The 18,481-nt window shown below is 40.9% G+C and overlaps 1 protein-coding gene and 1 non-coding gene across 2 annotated transcripts; both read left to right on the top strand.

The window, feature by feature from the left end:
* The first annotated feature begins 2,217 nt into the window (after positions 1–2,217).
* Positions 2,218–2,325, top strand: LOC125582748. Its single transcript, XR_007320202.1, has one exon. It is a non-coding gene; the product is annotated as a small nucleolar RNA R71 (small nucleolar RNA).
* A 13,332-nt stretch (positions 2,326–15,657) lies between these two features.
* LOC106347478 (laccase-17) lies at positions 15,658–18,146 on the top strand. Its single transcript, XM_013787011.3, has 6 exons — positions 15,658–15,902; positions 15,993–16,144; positions 16,210–16,454; positions 16,543–16,671; positions 16,745–17,716; positions 17,792–18,146. The coding sequence occupies exons 1-6, from the start codon at positions 15,813–15,815 to the stop codon at positions 17,920–17,922; spliced, it is 1,719 nt and encodes a 572-aa protein (XP_013642465.2). The 5' UTR covers positions 15,658–15,812; the 3' UTR covers positions 17,923–18,146.
* Positions 18,147–18,481: the final 335 nt, after the last annotated feature.

The following is an 18,481-nucleotide window of genomic DNA, read 5'->3' as shown; positions in this document are numbered from 1 at the left end:
CAGCTAGTGAATATCCTAATGCCTTACGATATTTCCTAAGCTCACACAAGAGCAATGCAATTTCCACATTATTAAGTTCAGCGTTCACAATAACGGGATATGTGGAATTTGGGCCTAAGAAAGTGTTCCTGAGCCCTTTGGGAAGGGGTTTTAGCTCAACCTTTGGGGCTTTCAACTCGCTCCAAGGGTCGTCGAGTAAGTTCGACGGATCAGGTGCGTTCAATGGAGAGGTCGCTCCGGTCGGAGTGTTCTTATTATTGTTGCTCTCCTCCTCCAGACTTAGACTCACTACTACTCTCCCCATACTTCTCGCGGAGTCAAGCATCTTGTCATACCCATCTGCATCAATGTTCTCGATGTTCTGCTCGGCTTCAGCTCTTATTAGTGCAAGTTCTAGTGGATCATCTGTAAGGATTTCCTCGATCATTCCCTCACGAGGTTCAAGCGGGTCAATCCCTTCATCCACCACGAAGGTTTGTCCATCCAGCATCGGTTTCTTCAGCAACTCGTCCATCTCGAACTGCATGACTATGTCTCCCAGATGCAGATCAATCTTACCTAGCCGCACATCAATTATAGCGTCAACAGTACACAGGAACGGTCTTCCTAAAATGAGAGGATCCTTGGACTCCTCCTCTAACTCCAGAACCACAAAATCTGCTGGGACGGAGGTGTTCCCAACTCTTACTTGGAGATCCTCGAGAATACCAATTGGGGACTTGACCGATCTATCCTCAAATACCAAGGACATCCTGGTTGGTTTGAAGTGCGTGAATCCCAGACGTCTTGCTACTGAGTAAGGCATAAGGTTTACGTTGGATCCCAGATCAACCAAGGAGCAAGAGAAGACTGTCTTTCCAATCTGGATAGAGAGGACAAACTTTCCAGGGTCTCCTCGCTTCTTTATTGGCCTGTTCTGAATCACTGCACTGCACTCCTTAGAAACAGTCATGAATTCACTTTCCTCTGATATCTTTCCTGAGATCAACCCCTTCATAAAGCTACGCATGGAAGGTATCATCTGGATCGCATCCATCAAAGGAAGTCTGACGGACAGGTCTTCCAACATTTTTCTGCACTTCATCTCTTCTCGATCCTTACGTGTAACCCTTGCTGGAACATGGTATGGTACTTTAGGATAGTATTCACGAGCAGGAATATGTTCTGGGGACGGGCGAACAGCTTCAGCTGGCTGCTCGGTTCCTGGCGGATTGGCCTCAACCGTTGGTTCCCTCTCGTTTTCAGACACCGGAGCATCGGCTGGTGGTTGTTCTAACTCCTTCTGTTTTCCTTTCTCAGCCGCAGTGAATTTCTTCCTTACTAGGTCTGACAGTTGCTTTCCACTTCTCAGCCCAACTGCATTGCACTTCTTTGGATTTTTATCGGTCTTCCCAGGGAGAGTACCTTGCTGCTTTTTGACGCTTTCAGTTGTTTGAGCAATCTGAATGTCCATCTGTCTCATATGACTCGCGACATTATCGTACTTGGTGTTGAGGTCATTAAACATATGATTCATTCTGGTGTTGATAACAGTGGTGACCTGGTTCAATGCTTTCCCTTGGATCTGTTGGCCCTGGAGCAGCTGCTGCAACATTGCTTTTGTCTCGTCTTGCGGAGCAGCAACATGAGCGGGAGCAGCAACATGAGCGGGAGCAGCTGGCTGAGTAATCTTGTGTTTCTGCATCTGAGATTGGTTGTTCTGTGGTTGACTTAGAACATAGGTCCGCAGTTGATAATTCTTCTGATACCCGGTATATTGTCCTTGATTGCTCTGCGCAGGGTCAACTGGTTTGTCCTGCTTAGGCCAGAAAAGCTGTGGGTTGTTCCTCACGTTAGGGTTTGGGTGGTAGTTTTTGAGCTGCCATCCTTGCCCATTTACATAGCTCACCTCTTGCTGGTCATCTCCAGCAATCTCAGCATCAAAAACAAGATCACCAGCATTCTTATCAGGTGCCGCTTCCTCCATTATGAACATGGCTTTGGTTGCCCTTAATCAGCTGGTCAACCTTTGCAGCAATATCATCTATGTTGTTTGCGCTCTTCGAGCAGTCATGCTCCTTGTTCTTATTCAGTGAACTTGAAGCCATGTCCTCAATCAGTTCGAATGCTCCAGGTGCCGTTTGAGTCATGAAGTCTCCATTACTCGAGGAATCTAGGGTGTTTCGGAACTCATAGCTTACTCCATCATAAAACACCTCCAGTATGTAGTCATCATCAAACCCATGGTGAGGGCATTGTCTCTGGTATTCTTTGTATCGCTCCCAAGCTTCATGGAAAGGCTCATCGGATCTTTGCTTGAAATTGGAGATTATGTGCCTTAAAGCTGCGGTTTTGGACTTCGTGTAGAAGTGACTCAAGAACGCTGATCGGACCTGATCCCATGTGGTAAGGGAACCGGTCAGGAGAGATTGTAACCAGCGAGAAGCTTTCCCTTCAAGAGAGAACGGGAACATGGTGCATTTGAGATAGTCTGGTGGCACTCCGTTTGAGCGAGAGAAGTTGCAGATTCTCTCTAAGGCTTCGATGTGGTCCATTGGAATGTCAGTAGTAAGACCACTGAACGTGTTCTTTTATACCAGACTTATCAGAGCAGGCTTGATCTCATAATCTTGCCGAGTACAGGAAGGAGGGTTGATGGCGGAACGATTAGTAGCAAAGTTCCGCGGAAGGTTCCGCTCTCTGATAGGAGCACCTCGTTCTTCTTGCGCGGCATTCTCAGCCGCTAGCTTAGCAGCTTGTTGTTGATTTTGGATGGTTTGCTACATCTGCAACATCTGCTGTTGATGAGCCTGCATTTGCTGTTGAATGATCGTTAATGTTGCAGTGAGATCATCCTGATTTCCTTGACCAGCCATTGTGGTGTTGGTAGGTCTAGGCTGTTGACGGTTCTGTCGTTCTAATCTTGCGAGTTCTTCGTTGGTGAGTTGATGTAACGGTCCTTGTGCGTTGCTCCGAGTATGTCTACTGGTCATGCACTTGGATCATCTGTTCCAAAAAAGAATTAAGAGCAAGTTAAAAATCTCAGACTAAATATGAAACCGAAAAATAAAGGTAAAAATCTGGTCCCCGGCAACGACGCCAAAACTTGATACACTAAGAATAAATCATTTCTACTATCAAGTTTAACAGTTGTAATTGTAATATTTGAGATTCAACCCAGAGGACCAGTTTACACTTTACTCTTATGACTTTGATATTAAGCTAAGAAACAAGTGGGGTTTTGATTTGCAATAGTGACGCAAGTAACAAGTAGACTAAAGATTTAAATTCAATTCAATTAAAAACCCAGCCTAGGGTATTTCATCGGGTGTCAATGTTGAGCGAAACATTTATTCAAGCGCGTTGAAATGCAGTCTAGAACTAGGATCACTCAGCTGGAACAACCCACTGTCGTGGTATTGCGCCCTTTGCAGACCGATCATGTTTCCTAAGCTCTCGCTTGGAACAAGACACGATAACAAGCCTTGCGAGATCAGGTCCGATCTGTTCACTTAAAACCCTAATATCTACTCTCGCTGATTAGGGATATGAAGCTCATTCAATATATATCAAGCTATCTCCGACGCGGTTAGCTAGGTGATTAATCTTAAAATCTAACATTAAGTGGTCAGTTTAATGCAAGCAGTAAGAACAATATGAATGAAGAATAAATGAGATCACTTATTTATGTTTAGCTCACACGAATGACACCTTAAAACCCTTAGCAAGCTTAGCCGACTACTCGATCATTATGCAAGGTAACACATACATGATTTCTTAATAATACTGCATAGAAAATAGCATAGAAAGACAAGAGTTCAGGATGGTTTTCTCGTGATGAGAGATGAGGTCTTCTCCCTTACAAGTTGCTAAATCGCCAAAATAGAGTTCTAGTTCTCTTGTAAAACTAGGGTAAGAAAAATAGAAATGATAGCATAGGTTTTTTATATGGAGGCGCCGGTGGTAGAGAGAGAGGAGAGAAAATCTAGGGCAAACTCCTGAAATCTTGGAGGTTTCCTTAATAGTCGGGAACAGTCAGTCGCTTGCTCTCTTTAGAAATAACCTTCGGATTGATCCGACTGGCTGTTCTGTGTTAGATATTCCAAAATGGCATCTTCCTTCATGACACTCTCTTCTTTACTCCTTCACCTGCTCCAGACCTGGAATGATATCAAATAAGTACAAATTAGGACTGAGAATTAACTCAAAACACGCATAATATAATATGGTGTTAGAAACACCATATATCGACTTTAAATTTCATCAAAATTGTAAATATGAAAGACGAATAACAAGCAAACATATCCCATATATACATTATCATTGCAATAATAAATATGAATATTATATATATGTATATGTTGAGAAGCATGCATAAGTGGCATGCACTACAAGAAAACAGCGATATTCTGACGGACATTCCAACAGAAAATGAAATCCTCGGAATATACCGAGGAATTTCCGAGGAAATTCCGAGGAAACACAAAATTGGGTTTCCTCGGACTTTCCTCGGAATATATCGACGGAATTCCGAGGAAACTACAGTCCGTCGGAATATTCCGAGGAAATTCCGAGGAAAACTGTGTTCCTCGGAAAAAACCGATGAATTCCGAGGAAATATTATAGCCGTTGGAGAGCCGTTGGGGGATTTTACAAAATTCCGAGGAAATTCCGACGAACTAGTTTTTTCCGTCGGAATTCCGTCGGAATTTCCTTGGTATTTCGGCAGGATTTAAACTATAAATACAAGCACTCCTCTTCCTCTTCATTCACTTCATATCTTCATCCTCCCTCTTACTCTATTTACACACGAATTTGATTCATAAAAAATATGTCTTCTTCAAATTATTTTCGTTCTTGGATCGATCGACCTCATTTGGATCCGAACACGAGATTGCTTACGGAAGAATACCAACGAGGTATAACCGAATTCATGGGGTTAGTTCACCGACAACCGGAAGCAAAAACAGGTATGTTAAGATGTCCTTGCTCTAATTGTAAAAATAGAAAGGTTATTAAAGAGTGGGATGTTTGGACTCATCTATATTTGAGTGGGTTTACACGAAGTTACAAAATTTGGTATCATCATGGGGAAACTGATTATGAACATGGTAGTACTAGCGAACCTCAGCCAGCGGTTAGATTAGAAGAACCAATTAGAACGGATGTAGATTATGGTGTAGGTACTGAGCAGATGGTAAATGATCATTTTAGAGGGGAAGATTTACCCAATGCAGAAGCTAGGAGATTTTATGATATGTTGGATGCTGGAAAGCAACCATTGTACGAAGGTTGCAGAGATGGTCATTCAGCTTTATCATCTGCTACAAGATTGATGGGCATTAAAACAGATTATAATTTGGCTGAAGACTGTGTGGATGCGATTGCTGATTTTGTAAAAGGTATTCTACCCGAGGATAATGTAGCTCCTGGTTCATACTACGAGGTTCAGAAACTCGTAGCTGGTCTTGGTTTATCGTATCAGGTAATAGATGTATGCAGCGACAACTGCATGATTTATTGGAGGGCGGATGAACAGCGGGTTACATGCAAATTTTGTGGAAAGCCTCGTTATAAAGATACGAGTGGAAGAGTTCCAGTGCCATATAAAAGGATGTGGTATTTACCTTTGACGGAAAGGTTGCAGAGGTTGTATCTGTCTGAACGCACAGCGCAACCAATGAGATGGCATGCGGAGCACTCAACAGATGGTGAGATCAGACATCCTTCAGATGCAAAAGCGTGGAAGCATTTCCAATCAAAGTATCCCGACTTTGCGTATGAGAGAAGAAATGTCTACCTTGGATTATGTACTGATGGTTTCAGTCCGTTTGGCAAGAGTGGAAGACAGTATTCTCTATGGCCCGTCATTCTTACACCATACAACCTCCCCCCAAACTTGTGCTTGCGACGAGAGTTTTTGTTTCTCTCGATTCTCGTTCCCGGACCAGAGCATCCTAAGAGATCACTTGATGTGTTTCTTCAGCCACTAATATATGAGTTGCAACAACTATGGGCTCAAGGTGCTGAAACATACGATGTTTCGTGTAAAGAAAACTTTCAAATGCGGGCAGTACTAATGTGGACAATAAGTGATTTTCCAGCATATGGTATGTTGTCTGGATGGACAACGCATGGAAGGCTATCATGTCCATATTGTCAAGATAACACTGATGCTTTCCAACTAAAGCACGGAAGGAAAACGTGTTGGTTTGACTGTCACAGGAGATTCCTACCACCTGATCATCCATATCGTAGGAGTAGGAATTTGTTTACGAAGAACAAGAGGGTGTTTGACAGTCCACCTCCGGAAATTTGTGGGAAAGATTTGAAGATACAACTAAGAGATTTTGGTGCAGAAAGGACGCCAGAAGTCGGTGGACATGAGCGTTTTCCGGTAGATGCTGTTGGAGAACTACATAACTGGCACAAAAAAGTATTTTCTGGGATCTGCCATACTGGGAGGATCATCTGCTAAGGCATAATTTAGATGTCATGCATATTGAGAAGAACTTTTTTGACAATCTCATGAACACGATCCTTAATGTTCAAGGTAAAACAAAGGATAATTTGAAGTCAAGACTGGATTTAGTCGATATATGTGCTCGTTCAGAACTTCATGTTGATGAGAATGGTAGGGCTCCTTTTCCCATATACCGACTTGATGCAGCGGGAAAAGATGCGTTCTTTGATTGGATTTCAAACGATGTGGAATTTCCAGACGGTTACGCATCAAATTTGCGTAACTGTATCGACAGAAAGGAAGGAAAGTTTACTGGCTTGAAAAGCCACGATTGCCATGTAATGATGCAGCGCCTCCTTCCGTTCGCCTTCAAGGAACTATTACCACGAAATGTTCATGAAGCAATTGCAGGGATAAGTGGTTTCTTCCGCGATTTATGCACGAGATCAGTGACTCTTGAAGGTATTGAAAATTTGAAGACTAACATAGCCGTGATTCAGTGCAACCTTGAGAAGATATTTCCTCCCTCATTTTTTGATGTTATGGAGCATCTTGTTATTCACCTGGCAAGAGAATTGGAACTTGGTGGTCCTGTGCAGTATAGATGGATGTATCTGTATGAGCGGTATATGTTCCATTTGAAGAAGATGGTGAAAAATTTAAGTAGGGTGGAAGGTTCTATAGTCGCACAGATGATCAATGAAGAAACTTCAAACTTTGCCGAGTACTACTTTCCAGCAGAAGTTCAGACCAAAAACAGAAGACCTGCTCGGCATGATGATAGAGGCGAACGGGCAACATATCATGTTACGGTTCCAGACATTTTCACAGACGTTGGACGACTTAGCGGAAAACCAAAGGACCGTCGACTTACTGAGCAGGAGCGCAGTCATTTGCAAACATATTTGCTCACCAACTGCGAAGACGTTCTTCAATATGAGAGGTAAATAAATGAGCTTACAAATTTTTATTTTAACAAGTTGAAATTTAAATCTTAATTAATTACATTATTGTCATCATATACAGGATTTTCATGGCAGAAAAGCGGTTCGAGTATAGATACGCCACAGAGGACGAACTAGAAGAAATGAAGCAGAGAGAATTTACTGGATGGATGTTTACTTATGTGAGTGCTTTAAACAAATTAAAATATATTTTATCACATATTTATACTAATTCACATTTATTATATATATATATATATATATATATATATATAGCTATTAATAGGTGTTTGCTGGTTTGGCCAGAGGTGAAACATTTGACGATTGGATACGTGAGATGGTCGTTGGACCAAACTTTGTTGTGAAGTCATATCCGAGATTTTGTACTCGAGGATATGCATTCACAACTCAGAAGAGGAGACGTTCGAGTACGACTTATGATGCTGGCGTTTGTTCTGCATCAGGAGATGATGTATACTACGGACACATACATGAGATTTTGGAAATCAAGTATTTGGGCATGGTTGGATTGCGCTGTACTGTTTTCTATTGTGATTGGCACGACAACACCCCAGATCGAGGTGTGAGAACAGATGCATTTGGTGTTACATCAGTAAATTCGAGGCGAAAGCTGCAATATTATGATCCTTTCATTCTTGCTTCCCAGGCCGATCAGGTAATTAAATGTTAATTATTCAGAATGATTCATCATCATGTGTATTAATTTATAATTTTTCTAAATGTTACAGGTTTGTTATATCAAGTACCCCCGGGTAAGGAACAGAGATGATCCATGGGTTACTGTTACAAGACTCAACCCGAGAGGCCGAGTTCAGGGAAGTTCTGAGCTGGAAGACCCACTACAACCAAGCACATCCGGCAACTTAAGTGCAGCAGAAGATTTAGCTGGAGTTGGCCTTGTAGTCGATTTAACCGACTTTGGAGAGGAAGCCGTCGTTCACGTAGAGGATGAACCAGTGATTGGAGAGTTTCACCAAGATCCAGATTCAGATTCATCTGGTGATGATGACTCGGAAACAGACTACCATTGAACTTTTTTTTTTTTTAAGAAATACCGAGGAAATTCCGAGGAACACTTGATATAACCTCTTTCCTCGGATAATAGTTATTTGGTTTATCTAGCAAGGCAAAGCTGAATACGAATTAAAAGCTACTCAAAACACAACCAAATAAAACGAAGAAACCATGTAAAAGAAATACGAACTCATAATTAAGAAACCTAAAAAAAACTCAGTTCAAAATTAACAGAAAATAAGACCATAAAACGTTAGAATAGAAAAGAAAATAAAATAGCCGGTGATAGCTCCTACTCCTCGTCTCCTGCTCCAGATGTTCCTGCATCGTTGGGTCTCTTGGACCTCTTTCTTACCCTGTGTGTACCACTCGAACCCGAACCAGAGCTGGATGGAGAGTTGTCCCGATGAACTACATCATCCTTTTGGCAACGACACGGCCTGATACGTGAAATGGCAGCCCAGATCTTGTGTAGCATGTCGTTGTTTGTCTTTATGCTCTGATCTCTCCAATGTTGTTGCTGGCGCGAAGTGGCGTTCGGTGGAAGCTCTTGCAGCTTGTACTGGCTGGAGTCTGATGGGAGTAGCTGATGGGGTTGTGAATCATCTGGAATGGCTTGTGCAGCCTCATCTTGTCCTTCTTCATCAACCACGCCCTTGCCTTTGGTCTGATATTTTGGCGTGAAGAAGGATGGCTTGTCTACTAGTGCGGTAGCAGGGGGTAGGAACTCAACTGCAGCCTCTGAAAGTAGAGCAGTCAGGCCGATCTGAGGCAGGTGGCAGTAGAGTGTTTTCTTCGCTCGGTCCTGGAATACGTAGACGTAAGGACCATCCCGATGGATCCTCGAGTGGGGACCAGCTATGAACTCCTTACTTACTAGAGAAATGACATCCAGGTAGTTCCAAGCAATGTTGTTCGATCTGTCCAGTGCTACCTGCTGGTTCTCGCAGTCTACACCCACATGTCTAAGGATCCGAGTAATCACTGCACCAAATCCACATGCATTGCTCTTGGATTTGGTTACTTTCCCCTTGTATCCTGCTAAGTTTGCGGCCAGCACCGCTCCCATGTTGAAGGCAGTAGCAGGTGGGAATGTAGAGTTTCCAAATGCCGGTAGCAAATGCCTCACACCTTGGTACAGGAGGCACAACTCCCATTGCGTGACTGATGCGGCTGTGGTTGTCCCGTATAGCATTGAGCCAATGAGGCGTGTGGCATATCTCAGTACTGGGCTCCGGATAAGTGACTCCTTTGCCTCAGAAGATCTATAAAACCCTGTGCCAATCGTTTCCCAGAAATTCAACAGCTCTGAAGTCCAATAAAGACCTGATGTCCTCTCCCCTGCACTCAATCCAAATAGTCCGCAGAGGTCTGTGAAAGATACCTCATAGTATACTTTCTGCACTACGAATGCCAGAAAACCTTCCTGATGGCTATCATCGGGACGGGTGACGTATGCGGATGCTATGAACTGGCGTACCAACTCCGGATAAGTGGGTTCGTTGAGGTTGCATAGTTGGCCTAGACCCATGTTCTGGAACAGTCCTTCAATGTCTGCTTTGATTCCCAATATTGTCATCGTCTCAGGACATGCTAGTTGTGTAGCCGGAACGGCTACCTTCTTCATGTTGTTGTAGTGGGTGGTATCAGACTTATCCCACTTCTTTGGCCTTTGCTTCTCCAGCTGAGACGAACCCTCTTCTTGTGTGTTCTTCTTTGCTGATGTTTTTGTGCGCTTCATTCTCTATAAAATAGAATCATTGCTCTCAACATGGTTATAATCAATTAAGAACTCAAAGCAACATGAAAATGAAAAGCGAAATCGAGTTGTGATAAAAAAAAACCAAATTGAAAAAAATTCTCAATCCCTAAATCATCTCAAATCTTGTTCCAAACTCGTTGATCACAGACAATTGTGTTCTATTCCATGTTTAAACATCTGTTTCATGCATATTTGATCAAGGAATCAACACGGAAATAAGAAATTCACAAAACCCAAAAAATTGCTCAAGAACACGATTTCAGAATGTGGAGATTCGCGGAGTATACCTGTCTTAGGGTGAAGACGAGTGTAGGAATCAGGTAGAGCTCAAAAAATCAAGTGGAATAGAGCCCAAAATTGTTCAAATCGGATGATTATAGAGAGAGAAAGGGGGCGAATTATAGGGGAAATCGGAAGGGATGAGAGTTCTAAGGTTTAGATCCAAAAAAGGTCGGGTTTTGCCTTATAATTCTGTTTTTCGAACACGCATCGATCGATGCGTTTTTGTTCTATAACGCATCGATCGATACGTTTATAAAAAAACATACAAGATTTTCCGAGGACATTCCGAGGAACAATTGAGATTCTCGATCGATCGATCGATGGGATACTCTCATCGATCGATCACATTCTTACGGCCCGGGCCATCTTAGTAATCGATCGATGCGTTTTTGTTCTATAACGAATCGATCGATGCGTTTTTAAAAAAACATACAAGATTTTCCGAGGACATTCCGAGGAACAATTCAGATTCTCGATCGATCGATGGGATACTCTCATCGATCGATCACATTCTTACGGCCCGGGCCATCTTAGTAATCGATCGATGCTTTTTTGTTCTATAACGAATCGATCGATGCATTTTTTAAAAAACTTACAAGATTTTCCGAGGACATTCCGAGGAACAATTCAGATTCTCGATCGATCGATGGGATACTCTCATCGATCGATCACAATCTTACGGCGCGGTCCATCTTAGTAATCGATCGATTTGTTTTTGTTCAGAAACGCATCGATCGATGCATTTTTTTTTAAAAAAAATATGTTTTGAAACCCCAAACACTAGTTCGTCGGAATTTCCTCGGAATATTCCGAGGAAATTCCGAGGAAGAAGAGGGTTTCCTCGGAGTTCCCTCGGAATAATCCGAGGAAATTCCGAGAAAATAGGGTTTTTAAACCAAAAACAACGTTTTGCCGTTTGAATAACACCTATATAACCCTTATTAAGTGTCTTACGTTCATTATGAAGTCAAAAATTTGTTCCTTACCGTATAATTAACACTTTTCCGATTGTATGAACGAAATCTCGCAACATAAGAGAAACACTTATACCTTTTAATGAACGGTAAAGGGAATACTTTCAATTAGTTTTGAAATTTGTTATTTCATGGTTTATGCTCATCTATACAAAGAATCCTCAATGGTATGCATTACAATTGTATAAGAAATGAAATACGGCAAAAAAAATTGATGTTTTGAAACCCCAAACACTAGTTCCTCGGTATTTCCTCGGAATATTCCGAGGAAATTCCGACGGATATTTTACTATCTGTCGGAATTTCCTCGGAATATTTTCATTTTACCGGGCAAAAATTTCGCGAAAATTGAAATTAGAATTCCGACGGAATTCCGACGGATAATGTCCGTCGGACCCTAGGTTTTATAACCACAAGCCCCTTCTTCTTCCCCATTTCTCTCTTCTTCCTCTGCGCGACTCCTCTCTTTCTCTCCGGCGATTTCCCCCTAAAATCCGACGATATCTCCGGCGATCTCCCTCTTCTCTTACACAAATCATGTAAGGACCCTATCCCACTCTCTTAGGTTCTATTTGTTAGGTTTTTGTGTAGTTTTGATAGATTTTTGTTAGGGTGATTGGTTAGGATTGTGATTTGGTTGTATAATAAGTTTAGAATTGTGATTTGGTTGAATAATTTGTTTTGTTGAATTGATTTAGAATTTTTTTATAATTTTTTTTTATTTATAAAATCGATTTTTGTATATAAAATCGATTTTTGTATTTTACAAAACGATTTTTCTATATAAATTCGATTTTTTGGATTTTACAAAAAAAAAATTCTATATAAATTCGATTTTTTGGATTTTACAAAACATTTTAAATATCTATAAAACTTTTTTGTGATTAAATACTATTATTTGGGATTTAAAAATATTTTTAATATATATATATTATTAAAACTATTTTTTTTGTAATTATTAAACAATTTTTATTTATTAAAACTATTTTTTGTTTATTAGAACTATTTTTATATATTTATTAAAAAAATTTAATATATATAAATCTTTTTCTGTGATTAAATTATTTGGGATTTTTTTTTAATAAAAAAATTAATTTATATATTTCTGTATTTATTAAATATATTTTTTTAATTTACAGGTCTCATGATGATCAGACCCGGCCTCGACAGCGTCGTGGTCGTGGTGGTACGGGGAGCCAGTCTCGGGATTCCAGCCATTTTCAGGATTCCCCTTCGCCCCACAGCTCCAACCATACATCTCCCTCTGCTGCACCCGCTCATGCTCCTCTCGCTCCCGCTGCTGCATCCGCTCCTGTTCCTCCGGGTCCTCCGGGAGTGATGAGGGTTGCGGAGTTGGTTCAACAGCCCGGTCGTGACCATCTTCCGTATCTCACTCCGTATCCACATGGACGGGGTCAAACATGGTAATTAAACATTTTTTTTTCTTTAAATTTGGATTCATTATTAACCGTTTGTTCTTTTAATAAGGTTCAACCGATCCGGGAACGGGATCAGCGCATGGATCAACCGTATGATGTACTCGGCCCTCGACAGTGGACATCCGACTTTCACTCACTTCCCAACCGACAAGCAGGTTCTGTGGTTTCGTCAGTTTGCGGTAAGTATTCTAATTTTTTACTTATATTTTTAATCTTTAATATAAATTTTCTACTAATTGTGTTTTTTTTCAGCAAGAGTTCAACTGAAATTCCGATGAGACGCTCTTTATCTATCACCACTTCGTCCATAAAGTAATGGACAACTATGGGAAGCAGATCCACGAGTGGAAGAAGAAGTGGGAAATCAATAAGGTTCGATTTAATTTATTAAACAATTTTTTAATTTATTAAACTATTTTTTAATTTATTAAACTTTTTCTTTTTTTTAATTAAAAGGTCCCAAAGTCGATGAACGACACGGTCTGGAAGGAGTTGTGTGCGCATTGGGATAAGGAGGAGACGAAAGAAACTTCTTCCACCAACTCCACCAACCGCAGGAGCGACCGTAAAGGGAAGGGCATCTACAAGCATAACTTGGGTGCTCAATCTATTGCCACTCTCGGAGATCGCATGGTAAGTTCAACCGCTTTTTCTTCAATTATTTGAGTTTCAGAATTTAAATTTATTGTGCATTTCTTCTAATTTCTAATGTTTCTTTAATTTATGTTTTTTTTCAAGGCGGAAGAAAATGATGGCGAGCCGGTTGATGATCTCGCCCTAATGAGGAGGGCGTATACCAACAAGAAGACCGGCCAGATTGATGACGGTCTTGTGAGGGACGTGGTCGACCTGGTCCAAACTCAGGTGGTAGACGAAGTGTCTCAGCTTCAAACCGAGGATGACGCTTCGACGGCTTCGACCAACTTGTCCCGGTTTCGAATCAACGAAATCGTTGAATCCGTAAGTTCTTTTTTTTTAAAGTTCAATTCATTTATTTCTTGGTTTAAATTTCTAAATTTGGCTTTTTTCTATTCAGTCGGTTCCAAAGAAGAAGGGACGTTTGGTCGGTTTGGGTCGTCGCACCCGGTCGGTTCCTCCTTCTTCTGCACCACCGCCCTTTGTTGATCCAGAAGTACTTACGGCTCAGTTGAAGGACAAAGATGATCGTATATCTTTGTTGGAGACCCAGATGGCGGCTCAACAGGCGGGCTATGAGGCACAGAGGAGGCTGAACCAGCAAATGATGGAGATGATGCAGAGGATGTACCCGAACGAGGTGTTCCCGGACGTACCAGACCCGTAGTTTTTTTTCCCCAAACTCGGAATGTTTTATTTTTATTTGCGAAACTTTGAATATTAATTAATATGATTTCAATTTTACTTTTAATTTCATATTTTCGAATTTAAATTTCAGAAATTTTATTTTTTCAAAAAAAATAATATTTTTTACATTCCGAGGAAATTAATTATATTTTTCACTAGATCGATCGATGCGCTTTTGAACAAAAACGTATCGATCGATCCGTTTTTTTAAAAAACGTTCGGAATATACCGAGGGACATTTCCCTCGGAATTTTTCGAGGGACAACTCCCTCAGAAAATTCCGAGGAACGGATCCCTCGGAATATACCGAGGGAACAGTTCCTCGGAATAAACCGAGGAAAAAGGCCGTCGGTATACTCCTATCGATCGATGTATATATGTCCAAACACGCATCGATCGATGAACTTCCGAGGAATTATCCCGACGAAGTTCTCCCTCGGTATATTCCGAGGACTTTTCCGACAAACTAGGAATCCTCGGAATTTCCTCGAAAATTTATTTCCTCGGAATTCCGTCGGAAAATTCCGAGAGATTTCCGAGGAAAAAAGAAATTCCGAGGAATTATTTCCGACGACGTGTTTCGTCGGAATTTCGTCGGAATAACGATATTCCGACGAAATTCCGACGATTTTTTCCCTCAGAATCCTTGATGTTTTCTTAGTAGTGATGCCTTTGAGTATACGAACTTAAAAGGGAGTTAGGTCACTTGCTTGGGAAATAAAAGAGCCAACCTTAATTTGAGGTTTCCTCAATGTTTTTGTAATCCACGATATATTGACAATAACCTTCATGGATTTTGATATCTAACCCTAATCGTGACCTTCTATGATAGCTACTATCTCCCTCTCTTTGCTTATCCATCAAGCAATTTTAGCTTACGAATGTTCTGACTAGCTCCACGTCGATTGATCTCCTTCAAAAGTTCCCACCTGCAAAACAAAATTAAATAAATAATAAGCAGATGAAATCACTTAAAAATTAAAATGCCTTATGAAATGATGAAACCATTTAAAGTAAAAACATAACTGCTAACCACAAAAGTTACCCTTCTAGAAGTTTTCTATCAAACGATATCAACTGCCACTTTAGGTCCAAGTTACTTCCTCATGTAAAATTTTGAAGTCTAATATACTGAAAGCTGTCAAATAAGCAGAACAGAAGGATTGGTGTTAAGGAAACTATAAATGACAACTTTGCATTTCATATTTAATTCTATGCCATAATCTTGAAAATGAAACTAAGAGATTTTGAGGGGTTTAGAGGCCAGGGTCAAAGAGTTTGACTTATCTTTGACACCACTCATTGATAAGCTGTTCATATATGCTCTAACAGCTAGTCAACATCAAGAGTCTGGAATTACATAGACTTCTCTGCCAATTATCTTTTTGTTTGTACATAAACAACTATTATATTTCTTTTTGACCAAAAAAAACTACTGTATATTTTTTTCTCTATATTTCCTGCTCAAGCAAGAACCCAACTTTCCTTTCTATATATACACTAAATGTTGAAACAATGAATCCACACAGAAAAACAAAAAAAAAAAGAACAGAGGCAGAGTATTAAGTAACCTTTACCAGCCTACTTAAACTTCCTAAGGATATATAACAAATGGCGTCTTGGCTTCTCTTTTCTGTGTTCTCTTTTGTTCTTCTTCTTCCTGAACCTGCAGCTGGGATTACTAGGCATTATACGCTGGACGTATGTAATGATTTGTTTATTCTGTTAAAATGTTGGGATTACACATGAAAGGTGGCAGATGATGATAAGATGTTTCATATTTTTTTGCAGATAAAAATGCATACCGTGACACGTCTTTGCCACACAAAGAGCCTTGTTTCTGTAAACGGGAAGTTTCCAGGGCCTAAGATTATTGCTAGAGAAGGTGACCAGCTTCTGATCAAAGTTGTTAACCATGTCCCAAACAATATCTCTCTCCACTGGTAATAATAATCTTTGAAGCACCATTAAGAAGCAATGTTTGATTACTAACACCTGAAAATCTCAGGCATGGGATCAGGCAATTAAGGTCTGGTTGGGCTGATGGGCCAGCTTACATAACCCAATGTCCAATTCAGACAGGGCAAAGCTACCTATACAACTACACCGTTGTTGGTCAAAGAGGCACTTTATGGTACCATGCTCACATCTCATGGCTCAGAGCAACGGTCTATGGTCCTCTTATCATTCTTCCCAAACACGGTGTTCCTTACCCCTTTCCCAAGCCTCACAAAGAAGTTCCCATGGTTTTTGGTGAGGATGATGACTAAACAAACTGAGAATCTGATGAGAATTTTTAAACATTAATTACTGATTTATTTTTAATGGTTTAAATTTTCAGGGGAGTGGTTCAACGCAGACACTGAGGCAATCATCCGCCAAGCAACGCTGACAGGAGGTGGTCCTAATGTCTCTGATGCTTACACAATCAACGGTCTTCCTGGTCCACTATACAACTGCTCAGCTAAAGGTAAGTGTTGATTCCTACAACAACTAATAATGGTTTTGATAAAATATAACCACCAATGATGTTAAAAAAACAGATACATTCAGACTGAGAGTGAAGCCAGGGAAGACATACCTTCTCAGGATAATCAACGCTGCACTTAATGACGAGCTCTTCTTCAGCATCGCAAACCACACGGTCACAGTCGTTGAAGCTGATGCCGTCTACGTCAAACCATTCGAGACTAACACCATCTTGATCGCTCCTGGCCAGACCACAAACGTCCTGCTCAAGACCAAACCGAGTTACCCTAGCGCCTCTTTCTTCATGACCGCTAGACCATACGCCACAGGTCAGGGGACTTTCGATAACACCACAGTCGCAGGCATCTTAGAATATGAACAACCTAAACATGCAAAGACCAATATAAAGAATCTTCCTCTCTTCACACCGGTGCTCCCCGCTTTAAACGATACAAACTTTGCTACCAAGTTCAGTAACAAGCTGCGTAGCTTGAACAGCGAGAAGTTCCCGGCGAACGTGCCTCAGAAGGTTGATAGGAAGTTCTTTTTCACGGTGGGACTGGGGACGAACCCTTGTAACCATAAGAACAACCAGACGTGTCAGGGTCCTACTAACACCACAATGTTTGCTGCATCGATCAGCAACATCTCATTCACACTGCCAACGAAAGCTCTCCTTCAGTCTCACTACTCTGGGAGATCTGATGGAGTGTATTCTCCAAACTTCCCGTGGAATCCTATTGTTCCTTTTAACTACACAGGCACTCCGCCTAACAACACCATGGTTAGCACCGGGACGAACTTGATGGTTCTGAGGTATAACACTAGTGTGGAGCTTGTGATGCAGGACACTAGCATTCTTGGGGCGGAGAGCCATCCTCTTCACCTTCATGGGTTCAACTTCTTTGTCGTTGGCCAAGGGTTTGGGAACTTTGATCCGAATAAGGATCCTAAGAAGTTTAATCTTGTTGATCCGATAGAGAGGAACACAGTTGGTGTGCCTTCTGGTGGATGGGCTGCTATTAGGTTCCTTGCAGATAACCCAGGTAAGAGAAAATAGGTTTACATTAGTCTATTCTGATATGAAAAGTATAACTAACTTTACAAAAATGTTTGGACAGGAGTGTGGTTCATGCACTGTCACTTGGAAGTACATACCAGTTGGGGTCTGAGGATGGCTTGGCTTGTTCTTGATGGAGATAAGCCTGATCAAAAACTTCTTCCTCCTCCTGCTGACTTGCCCAAGTGCTGATAAATCTTGCTATCTTTTTTGTTTCTGGTCTCTTCTTTCTTCCAAGCTTCATGTATTTGTTTCTTTTTTTTTTGTTTACGGCCATTCATCAGTTTGACATGAGGTCAATGTCCTGTTCAATAATTTGACATGAGGTCAATTTATGTTTCTGTTGCAAAGCTCTGTTTTCTGTAACTGTAGATCTGTGTGCCATGCTATATATATAAACAATTTAATTTGCAAAAGTTGCGGTTACCTTGTATAGTTATGATTAGAATCGGTAACAAGTAATTGTTGAACGGATGATACAATTACCGGTTCCTGTTTCTTTAGCATCATTCTCAAGAAGTTCACATTGGATGGAACGGAACGGATGATATCTATGAAATAACATTGTAGTAGACCATAGCAAGGATCAGATTTTCAAGAGCCTAAACAGAAGTGAGTTGTTACATAAAAAGCTTGCGACTTGAAGATCCAAATTCTAAAAAAACTTGTTCAAGAATCTTCCAGATATAGTAACGGTAAAGAATGCAACATCACACACACTACCAAAACAACAATAACTTATAACAGAGAG

Source organism: Brassica napus, chromosome C2 (assembly GCF_020379485.1).
Source record: "Brassica napus cultivar Da-Ae chromosome C2, Da-Ae, whole genome shotgun sequence".
NCBI classification, from domain to species: Eukaryota; Viridiplantae; Streptophyta; class Magnoliopsida; order Brassicales; family Brassicaceae; genus Brassica; species Brassica napus.
This window is presented reverse-complemented; position numbering and strand designations above follow the sequence as displayed.